We start from the raw sequence: 17,127 nt of genomic DNA, 5'->3' as shown, positions 1-17,127 counted from the left end.
TGTACCTCATGTTCTCAATGAGAGGACAGACACTGTTTTGTTTTGGGGTTTGGGAGGGGGGAGGGCAGGGCAGGGGTGGGCTTGGGTTTTGAGGGTGTGCTAGTTCATGTAATAGTTATTTTGGGGCAAAACCTTATCACCAGAATCACTATAGTCAGGTGGAGGATGGCATCATTAAGCATCGGTCCTCTAAGCTGGGGGAAGGGGGATTGACTCCATTTAATGTACAGTCGTGGTATATTGGGTAAGGGTTACCCTTTATTGGATAAAATATGGGTGATAATTTGAAATTAATATCATGAAACATTGCTGGGTTAGGTTCTCCAGTGAAACGGGCCAAATTATTAACATCGCTCCAGAGGTACAAGGCCAAGATTACATGCTTACAAGAAATACATTTAAATGAGAGAGAGCATGATAAACTAAATAGGGACTGGGTGGGTAGTGTGTTTTACTCCTCTGCTGTAAATAGAAAAAGGGGAGTCGCGATCCTTGTGAGTAAACAAGTGGCTTTTGAGCATCACTCTACTCATAAAGATAAAGAGGGTCGATATGTGATTGTAACTGGGAAGTTGTATGGCCAGATCATCATGCTGTGCAGTGTATATGGTCTAAACATATAAACCCATGTGTCCTTTGCGGAATTGGTGAGAACGTTGATTGTCAAGCTCAAGGTATCTTGATGATTGCTGGGGATTTCAATTGTGTTGGGTAGACTGATCTTCTCAGGGTTCTTTACCCAAATTGGGGAAAAGTAAGGGAATTCCCTTTATCTGTAAGCTTTTACAATTCTTGGATGTTTGGAGGGTTCTGCATCCCTAAGATAGAATTTTTACTCATATCTCCAGGGCATAAATGACTATATTGCATATTGATTATATATTATACCCTGTGGGGAGTTTTTCCAAAGTGATTAAGGCAGAAATTGGGACCACTGAATTTTCCAACCATTTTATGGTATGGGTGGATATCAGACTAGGAGGCCCCGCAGTGGGACAAAAGCGGTGGAGGTTCCCCACTCACCTTACTGGGGATTGTGATTTTCAGGATTATCTCTAAGTTAAGTGGAAAGAATATGAGGATATCTCAATCCGTAAGGGGAACCCCTCATTATTCCGGGAAGCTGGGAAGGCTGTCATGTGGGGAGATATCACTGCCTATCGGATTAGAAAGGCTAAAATGCTCAATAGACACATAGTGGAATTAGAGAAGAAATTTCAAAAAGCCAAAGCACAGCTTCAGTTACAAACAAGAAATACTATAGGGAGACCCTATATGCTCTAAATTGTTATTTATACCAAAAAGCTACTAGAGATTGCTTTACACTTCTCGTAAATTGTACTGCTTTGGTAATAAAGCTGTAAAATGTTTGGCTAACTTGGTGAGAACGAGGAATGGTCAACTATTTGGAGGCCCTGAAAGATCAGAATGGTGTACGGCAGACTTCTGCGGAAGAAATATGTAAAATATTTTGGACCTTTTATGCACAACTATACTATGATGATTGTTCTGAAGGGGCAAGCACAGTGGAAGAGCTGTTCTTTCAAGGTTTGACCCCTTTGCCGAAGATTACTGAGTATCAGTTGTCGTGGTTAAATAGACCATTTAATATTCAGGAGATTCTGGAGGGTATTAAGACTATCCTTTTACACAAGGCATATATATATATCGGTATTACCTAAGGGGGGAAGAATCCCTGTCAGCCAGCCTTGTATAAGCCCATATCTCTCTTGAATTTTGATTTAAAACCTTTTGCTAAAATCATTGCTAACAGACTGAATATTGTTTTGCCTTCCTTGAATTCTATGAATCAATTGGGTTTTGTGAAGGGTAGAATGGCCAATAAGCATATAGTGAGACTATGGACAGCCATGGTTCAAAGTAAATCCTCTCTGACATGGGTGTTGGTGGTGGTGTTTGATGCCAAAAAGGCATTCAATTGGGAGGTCTGGAAGTATCTATTTTCAGTCCTCCATAGATATGGGTTTGAGGGTGACATTGTATGAAATATTGCTTTGTTATATCAGGAGCCTTGCTCGATCATTTTGGCAAATGGTTGCATGGTTGAATTAAAAAGGGGCATGAGGCAAGGATGTCCGCTTTTGCCTCTAATATATATTCTGTCTTTGAACCCTTTATTGCAGAAGATAGATGAATCCCAGGACATTCGGGGCTTTGAGAAGGGAGGGGGATGTTTCAAAATAGCAGCCTTTGCGGATGATGTCTTAGTTTTCTTGATGGACCCTGTCCGTGATAGATCTTCAGAAACAATTTGGTAAATTCTAGGGCCTAAAAATTAATATCGACAAATCAGAGACCTTGGATGTCTTGGGGTCCTTAAAAGACAGTTGGCATGGTTGATTCCCTTAACGTTGGGAAGTTAGGAGTTAAAATACTGGCCGATACTTTAAATTTATTCAACTGCAATTTCTTTGCTTTGCTTTCCAAGACCAAAAGGAAATTGGTGGAATGGCAGTCGTTGCCCCTTTCCATAAGTGGAAGGATTCATCTGTTTAAGATGGAGCTCCCTAGGTGGCTACACATGCTACAAATGTTACCAGTTTAGATCAAGCATAAACACATGGTGGACACAGGAAAAGCCCTCGGGAAATTTTTATGGCGGGGGACAGAGGGCATGTTTGGCTGTCAGTAAATTGCAGTTATCCTGGGACGAAGGTGGGATGGATTGCCCTAACTTGCAGACTTATAATCTTGCCTGCCTGCTACGACATGTATGGGATTGGCTGTTTGGGTCAGATTTGTTTTCACCTGCAGGTATTTTACAGGCCTGGTGCCATCCATTAACACTGGGAAATTTGCTACATGTGCCCTGACATATGTTACCCAAGTATGTTCGGCCCAATCCCATCATTTCCGCCTGTAGACAGGCATGGAAGGTTTTATGTAATAAGCTTCAGGCAAATTGGGAGGTGTCACCCTTTCTTACCATAGCAAGCCATCCAAATTTCTCTTCAGGTTTGGAAAACTCACTTTTTTAAAAGTGGGCAAATAAAGATTAAGTGTGTTTCGGCAGTTCACACAAGCGAACCTTGGTGTGATATGGCCATTCAATAAACTTAGAACTGAGTTTGATATAACCATAGAGAGTTTTATGCTTATTTACAGGTTAGGCACTTTATCGAGCACAATCTTTATAAACAGTCACAATTAGCCAATATTGATCAGATAACTCAGTTTTATCAGATATATCCCGGACAGAAAATATATTGTGCTTCTTTGCAAAAAGCTATTAAAGTTATTACACAGCAGTCCCTGCTGCATGAGTTGGTCTCCTGTTGGAATCAGGAGTTAGATGTTTCCATTTCTTATAAAATACTGAAAGACTGTTTTATGAATATTAACAATCTCTCAGAAAATGTGTTACTTAGGGAAACATGTTTTAAATTCCTATGTCATCTATATGTCTTCTGTCTCTTCTGTCTGGGCTTTTAAGGTAAAATTGTTGCCTACTGATAAATGTATAAAATGTTCACTTGCTCCTGGTACTATTTTTCACTGTTTTTGGAATTGTGTGGAGATAAGGTCCTTTTGGGCAGTCATATTGCGATATCTAGAAAAATTGGTAAAATGTTCTATACCGATGTCTTCCCATATTTGTCTGTTTAACTATATGTAGGAGATATATTCTACATCTACAAAACCTCAACGATTGTTCTTACAGAAAGCATTTTTGTTGGCCAAAAAGTCAATTTTGGATCATTGGATTACAGCGGAGAAGCTGACCTTTACTCATCGGAAATTAAAACTGCAAAGGATGCCGGTTTTTGAATACATTTCAGCCAGCCATTCTTCGCCTTTAAAATATAATTTTTTAATGGAAATATGACATGCTTATCTATTGTCTCTGAACACTAAAGCTCATAGTACAATGAGGAAGGTGAGGGGAAATGCTGAGATCCCAGAACTGGAACTGCCTAATGACTTTAACTTTTGTGGTTTTCGATTACCAGTAGTATTATAGTCTCTTCCATTATTCTTGAAGTATCCTAGACAACTGAAATAGATTTATGGTTCTATCCCCGGAAGGAAGGTCTATGGGGAGGGGGGGAATGGGAGGGATGAGGGATGTTATGTTTTTGAAAAGACCTGGATGTTTTGTTTAATTGTGGAAAATCACTTAAAAATATATTTTAAAAAAAAACTCCTGCAGAAATGAAGGGGACTGGGTCAGGTGGTACACCAGAGGGTAACTGTAGATTATCAGGTGCGGCTAGGGCAGGGATGCCCTGCAAAGTTATCATATAAACATATTGAAGCCTTGGGTGACTTAAGAGGCCCTACTCACCACAAATGCCAGAGGTGAGGAAGGGGATTCTAGGCCCCCAAATCTCAGTGATGAAAGAAAGGGAGCAGTATCCATAGCTCTGGGTTTATCCCCAGATCAATGGGCACAGGTGAAGGCCTCAATTGAAAGGAACCTGATTGTATTTTCCCCTTTTCTCAGGACCACAAAGGTAGTCACACATAGCATCATTACTCCACCAGGAAAGGTGCTTAGGCAAAGACCCTACAGGCTACCCAAAGGGGACGTAGACAAGCAGAGATGTTACAGCTCGGAGTAATAAAGGAGTCCTGCAGCCTTGGGTGAGTCCCTTAGTCTTGGTGCCCAAGTCAGATGGTACCCTGTATTTTTGTATCAATTTTAGACAAGTGAACTCAATATCACAGTTTGACACTTATCCCATAGCCCAAATAGAGGAACTGGTGGAAAAGCTGGGGAAAGCCCAATACATCTCCACCTTAGATCTAACAAAGGAGTTTTGTCAGATTCCAGTAGATCCCAGTTCCCGAGAAAAGATGGTCTTTGCTACCCCATGAGGATTGTACCAGTTTAAAAGGATGCAATTTGGCTTACATGGTGCTGAGGCCAGTTTCCAAAGGATGATGAATATTGTGTTGATATCCCACCAGCGGTACGTGGCAACCTACATAGACAGTGTTGTTAATATTAGCGAAAGTTGGGATGATCATTTGGCCTGTGGAGAGGCTGTATTAGGGTCATTGTGGGCAGATCTCACAGCTAACCCTAAGAAGTGCCATCTGTCTGAAGAGGAGGTACAATATTTAGGATATTTGATAGGCAGAGGAGCAGTAAGACCGATTGTAGATAAGGTGACAACAGTCCATCACTACCCAAAACCCCAGAATAAGAAAGGTCAGGTAATTCCTGGGTCTAATTGGGTATTATCGGAGGTTTGTGCCAACTTTGCTGAATGGGCAACAACTCTCCCAGATCTCCTAAAGAAGGATAGTCGGAGTCCCCTGCAATGGGGTACAGCACAGGAAAGGCTTTCACAGATTTGAAGGAAGCGTTATGTAGCACTCCTGTTCTAAAGGGGATGAACTTTGAGCTACAAGCTCATCCTCCAGACTCACTTTTCTGGGGTTAGGCTGGGTGTTGTACTGTCCCAGGTATACCAAGGGAAAGAGCATCCTATGATGTATCTGAGTTAGAAGCTATTAGGTCATGAACAGAAGTACTCTAAAATTGAAAAAAAGTGCTTAGCTATCTGATGGGCAGTGGAGACCCTCCATTATTACTTGGCAGGGCCTAGGTTCCAGCTTGTAACTGACCATACCCCACTGCACTGGCTACAACAGATGCATTATTCCAATAGTAGATTAGCCCGATGGTACCTGGCATTGCAAGCTTATAATTACTCAGTAGTGCATCGGGTAGGAAAACATCACACTAATGCTGATGTGTTATCTCGACAAGGGGATGGGAGGTGAAGTCAAAGAAGAACTTGAGTAGGGACTCAAAAGCGGGGAGTTATGTGGTGAACACCCTGCTGCCCTACTCAGCTATTGGGGCAAAGGCAGAAAGCTAGAAGGAGACAGAAGAAATCTAGGTATCAGGAACAATCCTGAAACACTACACATTCCAGGTTCCTCTTTGCTGAGGCAGGGGGCATGGAGGTAGGAGGGACTAAGCCCAAAGATCCTGGGTTCCTAGGGAACCAGCAGGGAGAGGGTGAGTTTGACTTAGACTGGGATGAAGCTGAATTGAGAGGGGGAGAGGTTCATTATGAAGAGGAACCAGAACCAGAGCCGATGGAAGTACAAGAGGCAGAGGCTTCTGGGGTAAGTGGCAGAGAGGAGGAGGTGACAAGAGATTTGCCTGGTAAAAATGAAGAATTTACGGATGCATCAGAGTAAACTACAGGGAGGATGGGCATCCCAGAAAAGAGAGAGAGAGACTAAATAGCAGATGGGTTCAACTGCCAGCTTCCCCTCAAGAGAGGCAAAGTTGTTACAACAGCTAACTGCTTTCCTCCTCCTCCTCCTCATTCTTTGCTGTGGGAATTGACACTGCCCATTTCTTCGTCTTCTACCTCCCATTGAAACTCTCAAGTCAGAAGACCTGAAATTTCTCATTTGGAAAACATTGTTCCTTCTGCCTGTCACTTTGGCACTAAGAGTGAGCAAAGCACAGGCTTTGGCCTTATTCACCATACTTTCAGTTTCTTCGCAAAACACATTCATTCTAAGTTTCTCCCGAAAGTGGTATCTCCATGCCATAATCAACCAAATGACAGCATTGCCTATGTTCTTTCTGAAACCGCATGCACACAAAGAACAGGCTCTTCACGTCTCGGACTGTATGAGATTATACATAATCTGTATGACAGATTATTTGCAGAGGACTCAATCTTACTGTCTAGTATCTCTACTGTTTATGTCCTTTGATCCCAAAAAGTTCAAGAAGGGCAGTTGCCAACAGAACTCTTTCTAATTGTAGTGTCCGTGGGTAGTGTCCGTGGGGCTTTGGAGTCACCTCTGCCAAGATGATAGCGTACTGGAGGCAGGCCGGGCTCAGTTACATCCGATTCTCTCAGATCTGTGCTCGGGTTGTTCGAGAAGCACTGAAGCCTCAGTTCAAAGTGGAAGCTGAGAAAGCAGCTGTAGCTAATGTTAAAATAGTAAAACAAAAAAAGGACAACGTCTAGATTTTGACCTATGGCCACTGTTCAAAACCTCTGTGTACCAGTACCCGAAGATCCTTGCATTTGGATAAGAAGATCAGCCATGTAGTTTTTTGTTTTTCTTTTGTGGTGTTGAAAATAAGTCTTTCATATATGCAAATTATTATAAATCAAGCGTGTTTTCGGATGCCATTGGACGCGCGTTTTTGGTAAGGAAAAACGCGCGTCCAATGGCGGGTTAACAGTGTGCTCCGTCGGAGCGCACTGTACTGTATCAGCCCGTATGTTTGCTGCTTAGGCCAGAGACAGATTTTGCCTTCTGCTGCCCCTAGGCAGCTTCAGTCCAGGAGCGGGGCTGACACTCCCTGCAGACCTCTCCCACTCCTTCCCCAACCAGTTTGGTTCCCACTTCCTCTAGCCAGGCTTTCTCTCCTTTCCCTTCCATTGTCCCACAATCCCACGAACTTCAGAACTACAATTCCGGTACAAGTGCTGCCCTTCAGATGAGGCAGCATGTGCCATGGGTGGGGACTAAGTGAGCTCATGGTCATGTGATCACAAGAACTGCAGTGTCCCTGCCCGTTCTGGGCTTCTGTAGGGGTGGCTGTATTAATGTGTAATTTGTGTGTAATTTTTTGTATTTTAAGAGAGAAATTAGATAGATAGGTAGGTAGATAGGTAGATAGATAGATAGATAGATAGAATGATTGTATGCAGTCTTAAGAAACAGTTCTTGCTTTATGCTTTACGGCCCTTACTTTTCCTTCAGTATTATATTATAGGGAGTGCTGCATATTTTTACTAAGAAAAGATAACAGAGAAAGAAAATTCTCCTAGTTTGTTTTTACAAGCTTGTAGGCTATAGGTAGCACCCTACCCTGCTCTTTCCCTCCCCTCTTCTTCTTTGCTACACTGCCCTCCTTTTTCTCTAACATGAAGTCTGCAAAGCTCCAGGTTTAGGAACAGATAGCACAAAGTAGGGATGTGAATCGTTTTTTAACGATTAAAATTATCGTCCGATATTTTTAATATCGTCTTAAATCGTTATAGAACACAATACAATAGAAATTCTAACGATTTATCGTTAAAAATCGTTAAATCGTGTTAGTGTGCACTAACTCCCGTTAGTGCGCACTAACAGAAAATGATACAAATTGACACTTTCCAGGTCAGTAAAGGTCAGTTAGGAATGAATATGTATTCCTATTGGGTGGCTGCCCTCTTATCTATTGATGTTACCACGGTTCCCACTGAGGTGATGGTTGGGGGGATGGGAAATGGAAATGGAAACTCAGGAACACTAACAGAAAATTATACAAATTATTGACACTTTCCAGGTCAGTAAAGGTCAGTTAGGAATGAATATGTATTCCTATTGGCTGGCTGCCCTCTTATCTATTGATGTTACTAAGGTTCCAACTGAGGTGATGGTTGGGGGGATGGGAAATGGAAACTGTTGGTAGTTGACAAAAAAAGTAATGTGATCAGTCAATATGACTAGAACTTGTGCCCTAGGATGGTGAAGTCTGAGACAGCTCCCTCCCTGCATTACTAGTGAGAGGCTGGCTTCACAGACAAGGGGGAGCTGATGACCCTCACTCCTGACTTTCCCCATGTCCCAGCCAGTGAATGGTGTGTGGGTGAGGGGGGGGGGGAGGATGGTGAAGTCTGAGACAGCTCCCTCCCTGCATTTCTAGTGAGAGGCTGGCTTCACAGACAGGGGGGAGCTGATGACCCTCACTCCTGACTTCCCCCATGTCCCAGCTAGTGAATGGTGTGTGGGTGAGGGGGGGGGGGAGGATGGTGAAGTCTGAGACAGCTCCCTCCCTGCATTACTAGTGAGAGGCTGGCTTCACAGACAAGGGGGAGCTGATGACCCTCACTCCTGACTTTCCCCATGTCCCAGCCAGTGAATGGTGTGTGGGTGAGGGGGGGGGGGGGAGGATGGTGAAGTCTGAGACAGCTCCCTCCCTGCATTTCTAGTGAGAGGCTGGCTTCACAGACAGGGGGGAGCTGATGACCCTCACTCCTGACTTCCCCCATGTCCCAGCTAGTGAATGGTGTGTGGGTGAGGGGGGGGGGGGGGGGAGGATGGTGAAGTCTGAGACAGCTCCCTCCCTGCATTACTAGTGAGAGGCTGGCTTCACAGACAGGGGGAGCTGCCTGACCCTCACTCCTCCGGGGTATTGTGATCTTCCTGCACACAGTGCCCTATCCCTGATACCAGGGGTGTTGTGATCTTCCTGCATGCAGTGCCCTATCCCTATTAATACCAGGAGTGTTGTGATCTTCCTGCATGCAGTGCCCTATCCCTAATACCAGGGGTGTTGTGATCTTCCTGCACACAGTGCCCTATTCCTGATACCAGGAGTGTTGTGATCTTCCTGCATGCAGTGCCCTATCCCTGATACCGGGATGTGTGCAAGAAGATCACAACACCCCCGGTATCAGGAATAGGGCACTGTGTGCAGGAAGATCACAACACCCCCGGTGCCAGGGTTAGGGCACTGTGTGCAGGAAGATCACAACACTCCTGGTATTAATAGGGATAGGGCACTGTGTGCAGGAAGATCACAATACCCCTGGTATCAGGGTTAGGGCACAAGTTCTAGTCACATTGACTGATCACATTACTTGTTTTGTCAAGCTACCAACTGTTTCCATTTCCCATCCCCCATATACTGTCAGTGGGAACCTTGGTAACATGAATAAATAAGAGGGCAGCCAATAGGAATACATATTCATTCCTAAACTGACCTTAACTGACCTGAAAAGTGTCAAATTGTATCATTTTCAGTTAGTGCGCACTAACTCCCAGTTAGTGCGCACTAATCGGAAAAAACGATTTTTTAACTAAAAAATCGTGCCTAACACGATTTTCTTGCCCTGCCACACGATTTCTATCGTTAAGACGATATGGAAAACTATTCACATCCCTAGCACAAAGTGGAAACAAGACTTAATTAAAAGCATGACTGCTTCTTGCTTACAGCCAATTGGTATATTAAGAGTTAAATCTTAACTCTTACTTGGCTTTATTAGTCAAATGTATAGCATAAGTGGTTTTAGCAAAAGCTGAGCAATGAAACATTTGGCAATTGCCCAGGCCTTCATAGATACTTTAGCTTTTGGGACACACTGCAGTAGTAATTACCTGATACATGTGCTCATTTCAGGTTATTATTTTGGGGTGTTTCACAATATGGCAATTACTAGCAGTGAATGAATATAGGGAAGTCCAGCATCTTGGCGGACATATGCAGTGGCTTTTTCTTATCAGTAGCTTGGCAAAACTTCAGGAAGAGAATTGTTTTGAGGATGCGCAAGCCAAGGACATAATGTACAGATGCAAGGTGGGATGGATGGGACTGCTGACCAGAGCTGAACAGAGACAAAGAGAAAAGATTCAGCGTCTCCGGTGTTGTATATCCATTTGTTTATTTGTTTTGTTATTTGTCTCAGGTTTTCTCATAAGCACCTGTTTTATACATATATTATACAGGAAGATATAGCTTTTCATTATTTCACAAAATACATAGTGAGTGTTGTTATTCTCCTAGTTTATTTGTGTAACACAGACTGCAAGGCAAATACCACATATTGTAACAAATCCCACTACAGCAGCAGAGCCTGTGAGTGCCAGAACCTTGGTCCTCACTCACAGCGCACGCTGCCTTGTCATAAGAACAGCGTCTGAGGTTGATGGAAGCAGGAAAGACTCAGAAGGAGGGAGGGGATGGGATTTCAATCATATTGGGGGGCAGCAGTGACAGTGATAGTGAGCAGGAAGAAAGGAAAGATGAGACTGGAGGAAAGCAAGGGGCAGGAACTTTGCTGCCCCCAGAATGTTGATGTCCTAGGCAAAGGTCTAGTATTACTATGTATAAATCCAGACCTGGCTTAGGCCCTTTGCATTACATACCTAACTATGCTGCCTGTGTCTGAATGTCTTCTGGACCCGAAGATTTAAAAGCTATAAACTCTAGATCAACAGAAGAAATCATCACCAACTGAAGGACTATTTTCTAAATTTTAAAAAAGCAGAGTCCAGTCAAGCTAACTGCCATGACTCTGAGAAGTCTTGGTGCAGCTGCCATTCCCACCCCCTCCCCCTTCCCCACCCCCCTAGCAAACAGGGAGAGAAATTATGCTTTTCAATACCAAAGCATGCAGAAGCAAAGCAGGCTCTGTTAGCACTGACAGCTCATCCATACACAGAAAGTCATATCTGGTGCCACTACTCTTTGGGACAGAGATTTCACCAGCACCATTAACAAGTAAAGGTATCAAATTCTTGTCAGCACCAACAACTTCTCATCGCTGAGATAAAAACATAAGTGCTGGTCAAACAAACAACTTAGTTCATTCTGAATCTATTCCTGTCAAACAATCTAGGCCACCTCTAGTTCTAGAATCAGATAGTTATTCTACTGGGATTTCTTTTTCCAAACAGGAATGTCATCCCTTCATGAGGAAAATGCATCTTGACTTCATCAAAAACTATTTTACTAATATATCAGAATCTCCATTCTTCCAGTCCAACTAGAACAAATTTCTACAATTTCAGAGTCCATGGCCCCTTAATCTGAAAATTAAGCTAATATTCCGCCACATCAGGTCAAGCAAGAAATGATGCAGACTTAAGTTTCACAGTTCACCTTTATTTAAAGATATAACAATCTCAGATCTTCTCAGAAGATCCACTTATAATATTGTATGATTCCCAAGAAGGATTGCAATAATCTATAATTCTCTGTCACACCATTACTGATGAAAGAGTCCATTGGTTTTTCACTGGACATATGTCGGTGTTCACCACTTTCATATCATCTCAAGGCTAGTCAACGGACAAGATAAGTACATCGTTGGATTTAAGCTTTAACATTCAAGCGATCCGTATTTCAAGTACTTTATAGACTCAAAGTGCATACCGGGCAGCTTCATGGTGAAGCGCCCTCCATACACAGCCCATGGAGACCAATGATTAGAACAACTTAATGCTATTATAAGCTCATAATTGCTTAGCCTCTTGGCATTCAAATATGAGGTCTCTTTGAGCTTTGTCTCCCACTCCTTTCATGTCTCAGGATTTGTATTTTTGTAGTTCTTGCAATAGCCTGGAGCCAGGTTAACATGTGTTATGCTCAGGCTTGTGAACCCTTGGGCCGACGGGAGGATGGTATGCCTTAGGAGGTGGATCCGTAGGTTCTCCCTTCGGGTGGCGAGGCAGAACAGAAGATGCGACCGGCTGACCCTCGGCACTGGAGACTGAGGTGGCTGTGGGGGCAGACAAGGAGTCATGACGTCGAGGAGGTAACTGAGTCTTTGCCACTGGAAGCCCGCGGTTGCCCCAGGAGGAACCCGTAGGGACCTGGGCCGCTGGGACTTAGGTGGACCTTTGAGAGGTCAAGGAGTCGTGAGGTCGGTGAAGGGCTAACTGGAGCTTCACCCCTGGAAGCCTGTGGTCCCTCCGGGAGGAGCCCATAGGGACCCGGGTCGCTGGGACTTAGGTGGGTCCTTGGAGACGATGGTCCAGAAGAAGTCCGAGGTCAAGTGCCAGAGGGTTGTCGCTTACCAGTCCGAGGTCACACATCAAGGGATCGCCGCTTGCCAGTCCGAAGTCACACACCAGGAATCACCGCTTGCCAATCCGAAGTCAGGAACCAGGAATCACTAAGACGAGACAGGAGCCAAGAAGCAAGGGTCCGAAGCACAAGAAGACTCACCAAAGCAAGCAGACTCAAACAACGCTATCAGGAGATGTTGCCAAGTCAAGGAATGAGCAGAGGAAGTCGCCTTATATACTTCCTCTGCTCTGGCTCATTGAACACAGGTGCAGGCACTTAAAGGGACGAGGTCCCTTTAAATCTAGTGAGGAGGCGCGGCCTCGCACCTAAGATGGCGGTGGCCTTCTTGGATTTCGGCCACGGAGGAAAAGCTGCCCAACGCCGCGAGGGAGGAGCAGGGACGGCTCCCAGCCCGGCATCCTCCCTGGAGGCCCACGCCCGGGTGCGGGGGCAATGGGCACTGGTCTCCTGCAGCTTTGCCCGATGTCGCCATGGCGGGACGCCGTCGCGGTCAGGTAGGGGACCGCGGCCGTGGAACACAACATGGTTGCAGGCTTCTGGTATTTGTGAAAATGTTCAGAAGAAACTTGCCAGTGCTGCATGCACAGGGGTAATCTCTTTGGAGAGAAAGTAAAAGAAACAATGGATCTGATTAAACTTCACTCTTCCACCCTTCTTGCCCTATCATCAGCTACAACTGAGCAGCCATTTACAAGTAGGAAAAGTCAACTTCAGCACTAAGATAGAACTACTATTCAATGACCTCCCTCACAACAGCAGAAGAGCAGGCCATGTGCTAGGGACAGAGTACAGCCCTGTGAGTGAGTTTCCCCAGAATACCTTAAAGGACCGGTCCCAGCTATCTGGCCAACTGCTCCTTAAGAAACTGCCTAGCAAGGGATTCTGGTCCAAGGGAGTCTGTTTTCACGAGGGATAAGAAGTTAGAACCCAGAAGTGTTAGGAAGGCCCCAGAGGAGAGAAGGAAGCCTAGGGAAGACTAGTATTGTTCAGGTTTGAAGAATGCTGTGAACTTTGAAATTGCTAAGGTAAGCAGAACTGCTTCTATTTTGATTTTTCTGTCTGTAATGAATAACATTTTATGAGAGAATCACCAGAGTCCACTCTGATTCTGGTCTTTAGTAACAACAAACCATTAGGTTTTAAAGAGAATACAATAGGAATACCCTTTACATTTCAAATCCTTTACACCAAACAATTCTCCAAAAAATTATTTCATAAATACAGAACAACTCCAACTCTTCCAGCAATAGCTGTCAGCCCTCTCATAGTTTCTCTTGGAAAATTGTCTATAATATCCTTAGGCTAAAAGTACCTGCAAATATTGCCAGCACCATGGGCTGTTCAGAATTGCCCCATACAGTGTTATATATACTGTATATACATGCAGACACACACATATACAGATTATGTGTTTTGATTATTATATGATTTATTGTAATCCACCTTGTGGTCTATTAAAAGGCAGAATATGAAATGTGAATAAACAAATAATGCATATACATATAAAGAAAACAGCTTTCAGTTAATCCTTAACTCATGATGGGAACTCCTTAGCATTGTGAAAGTATGTTTTTGCATAATATCATCACATTTTGAATAAACCATAATAATAACTAGCACTTCTCATCATGACCTAAAAGATTCTCATAAACCTGATGGGGAGATGAAGCATATCCATATATACTGAGTAAGAGAGAAAATGAGTCAGTTTCTCAAGTTTTCACATCTAGTAGTATGTAAAGTGAACAAACCTCAAAGGAGTAGCTGCCTGGTGGGTGAGCTCCCAGAAGCAACCACTGCCATGGTGTTGTAGAACGTGTTAGACAGTCACAGACACATCTTATGGATGACCTGCCTGTGATAGCATCCATTTTTGCAAGGGACCTCTGCAGATACAGTCACTGGCTGAAGGTCTAGAAATCTAGACAACCAACTATTTTACCTGTTTTTGGACTGCCCATCAACACAAGAGATAGAATTCAGGAACCTTATCCCATAAAAATACATCATGTCTCAATTGATAATGTATGGACTATGGACTGTTCACACTGACACACACCTTGTGAGCTATTTAACATTGCTGGAGGCTCTTAAAAGTGTCAGGGATGATCTGCTCTTTGCAAGGAACAAACTGTTATTCAAAGGAAGATGGTGTTCATCCAAATCTGTCTCAATCTTATTCTTAGCTAGTTCAGAGATGACACCACTGTAAATGAGCCAGAGGACGAGAAATCAGCAAACTTTTCCATTCAAACTGTAATCTGAAAGGAATGTTTGTTTAAACATATGCAGTGATATTTTTATCATGGAATCAAACACGTAGCCAGTGATGTGTTGGAGAAGGCTTCTAGGGGCTATTATTAAATTATTAAAAAGAGAGCCACAATAAGTGGAACAGAGCCAGCAAAAGCTCTATGATAAGAAACTGGCAGATGTGCATTGTACAAAATGTACTTTTACGTGTTCTAATTCAGTGGTTCTCAATCAGGTTCCCTGAGACCCACCAGACCAGTCTGGTTGTCAGAATATTCAGCATGAATATGCATGAGATGTATTTGTCTGTACTGCCTCTACTGTATGCAAGTAGATCTCATGCATATTCATTGTGTGTATCTTGAAAATCAGAGTAGTTAGGCAGATTCCAAGGACCAGGTTGAGAACCACTTATGCAAATTACATTAAGTGACTTGTTTTGACAAACAAAACCATTCACAATTATGTCATTATAATAATCATTTACAGTGAACTGAAAAATAATTTGTAGAATTCAGTGAATATATATATTTTTTTCAAAATAAACTTTATTCATATAGAAAATATGCAATATCACACTACAATAAGATATATTCACTTTTCATATGCTGAAGACATAAAATTTCCTAGATATATATCGAATATACAAGGAGAATATTTACATTAAGCAGTTATGTATATTCTATGGCAGGAGCTGAGAGAAAAGGCTACAGACTAATCTAGTTTTCAGGCTATCCACAATGAATATTCCTCAGATCTATCTGGTGAATTTTAAAAGCCTTATGCACACCAAAACTGGGAGATACAGGCGTGTCTCAGGCTGGCATGTGCTGCGTGGAATTTAGGAAACACCCGTGTACACACGTATCTCCTGGTACACACACAAAACCAAAAGTTCAAAAAAGGGGTGGGGAGTAGGCATGTCGGGGAAGACCAAGAGATGCGCGTGTAAATACTTCCCACCGCATAACTTTATTTCTGTTATTGCTGGCGTGTAAATAAAAACATTTTAAAAATCAGGGATAGTCAGCGGGGTTTTAGGGGGTCTGGTCTAACAGGGGAGAAGGAAGCCTTTAAAACTAGGGGTTAGGAAGTCCTATCCCTGCACTGGGCAAACTTTGAATGAACCGGGAAAAGGGTAAGTAGCCTCAACGTGCACCCCTTGTAAAATTCCCCCCACTTATGCAGTAGACATGGCATTTGCACGCACATGCACGCATCTGTATAAAATTGAGTGCGCATGTGCATGCGTACAGGCGATTTTATAACATACGTGCATATGTGCACGTATGTTATAAAATTGCCACATCCATGTGTACGCATGAGCCACGTGTACGCATGAGCCACATCCATGTGTATGCATGAGCCTGAGTCTTAAAATTCACCTCTTCACGTCTTCTAGATATGATGTCGTCCGCTGGGAAGACACCTGAGTAAATGAACTCTAGTGCATATTCCCCAGCAGAGGGCGCCGTTTTGATGTACGGCATCTAACTGAACTGCCGTACATCAAAATGGCGCCCTCTGCTGGGGAAGATGCGCCAGAGTTAATTTACTCTGGTGAGTCCCCAATAAATGGTGTCATTTCAAGAAGAAGAAAGGCGACAGAAGACCTGTGAAGAGGACTTCCAAGGCCTGGTCTCCAGACCGGGAACTGAACCTGAGCAGAGATCCCAACATCAGGGCATGGCCTGTGGGCCGATCCCTGGCATCAGGCCTGGGCCCAGGCTGAAGCCCCAGTGTCGGATTCCGGCCTCTGGACCAGAACTGGCTGAGGCACAGGCATCAAGACACAGACTCCAGATCAGGCACCTGTGTCAGGCCTGGGTCTGGGTCAAGACCCTGGCATCAAGACCTGGTCACTGGTATTGGGCCTGGGCCTGGGTTAAGGCCCAGGCATTAGGACCTAGTCTCCTGGTCAGGCCCAGGAGTTGGGACCCAGCCTCCAGACTGGGCTGGGACATCGAATCAGGTAAGTGAAAACATTTTGGAGGTCTGGGCTTTACCTGGGTCTCAGCTGAGACCCCAGCATTGTGCTTGGGCGTAGGCTGTGGCCTCTTCATCGGGCCATGGCCTATGCCTAAGCAAGGCGAGGACTCAGGACTGGATCTAGGCTGAGCAGCCAAAGTCGCACTTGAGCACAGGCCAGAGCCCTTGCTTTAAATGTTGGCCTATAACAAAGGTGAGGCCTTAGCTTCAGGCCCAGGCCTAAGGCTAACCAATGATTTTTAATTTTTTTAGCAATTTTCAAAACCAAATGAAATTCTGATGAAATTTCAGTGGAATTTAATTTGTTCCATTTTGAAAACAACCGGAAACAAAATAGGAAATTTTGTCAC

General features: G+C 43.7%; 2 protein-coding genes across 7 annotated transcripts in view; one reads left to right on the top strand and one right to left on the bottom strand.

The window, feature by feature from the left end:
• Nucleotides 1-17,127, bottom strand: part of PLD5 (phospholipase D family member 5) — a 718,242-nt gene that overhangs the window by 562,874 nt on the left and 138,241 nt on the right. The window lies entirely within an intron of this gene.
• LOC115087165 (ATP synthase subunit epsilon, mitochondrial-like) lies at nucleotides 6,779-7,047 on the top strand. The gene has a single exon (XM_029594000.1). It carries the CDS (start codon nucleotides 6,810-6,812, stop codon nucleotides 6,969-6,971), a length of 162 nt encoding a protein of 53 aa, XP_029449860.1. The 5' UTR covers nucleotides 6,779-6,809; the 3' UTR covers nucleotides 6,972-7,047.

The sequence above is a fragment of the Rhinatrema bivittatum genome, chromosome 3, assembly GCF_901001135.1.
Source record: "Rhinatrema bivittatum chromosome 3, aRhiBiv1.1, whole genome shotgun sequence".
NCBI classification, from domain to species: Eukaryota; Metazoa; Chordata; class Amphibia; order Gymnophiona; family Rhinatrematidae; genus Rhinatrema; species Rhinatrema bivittatum.
This window is presented reverse-complemented; position numbering and strand designations above follow the sequence as displayed.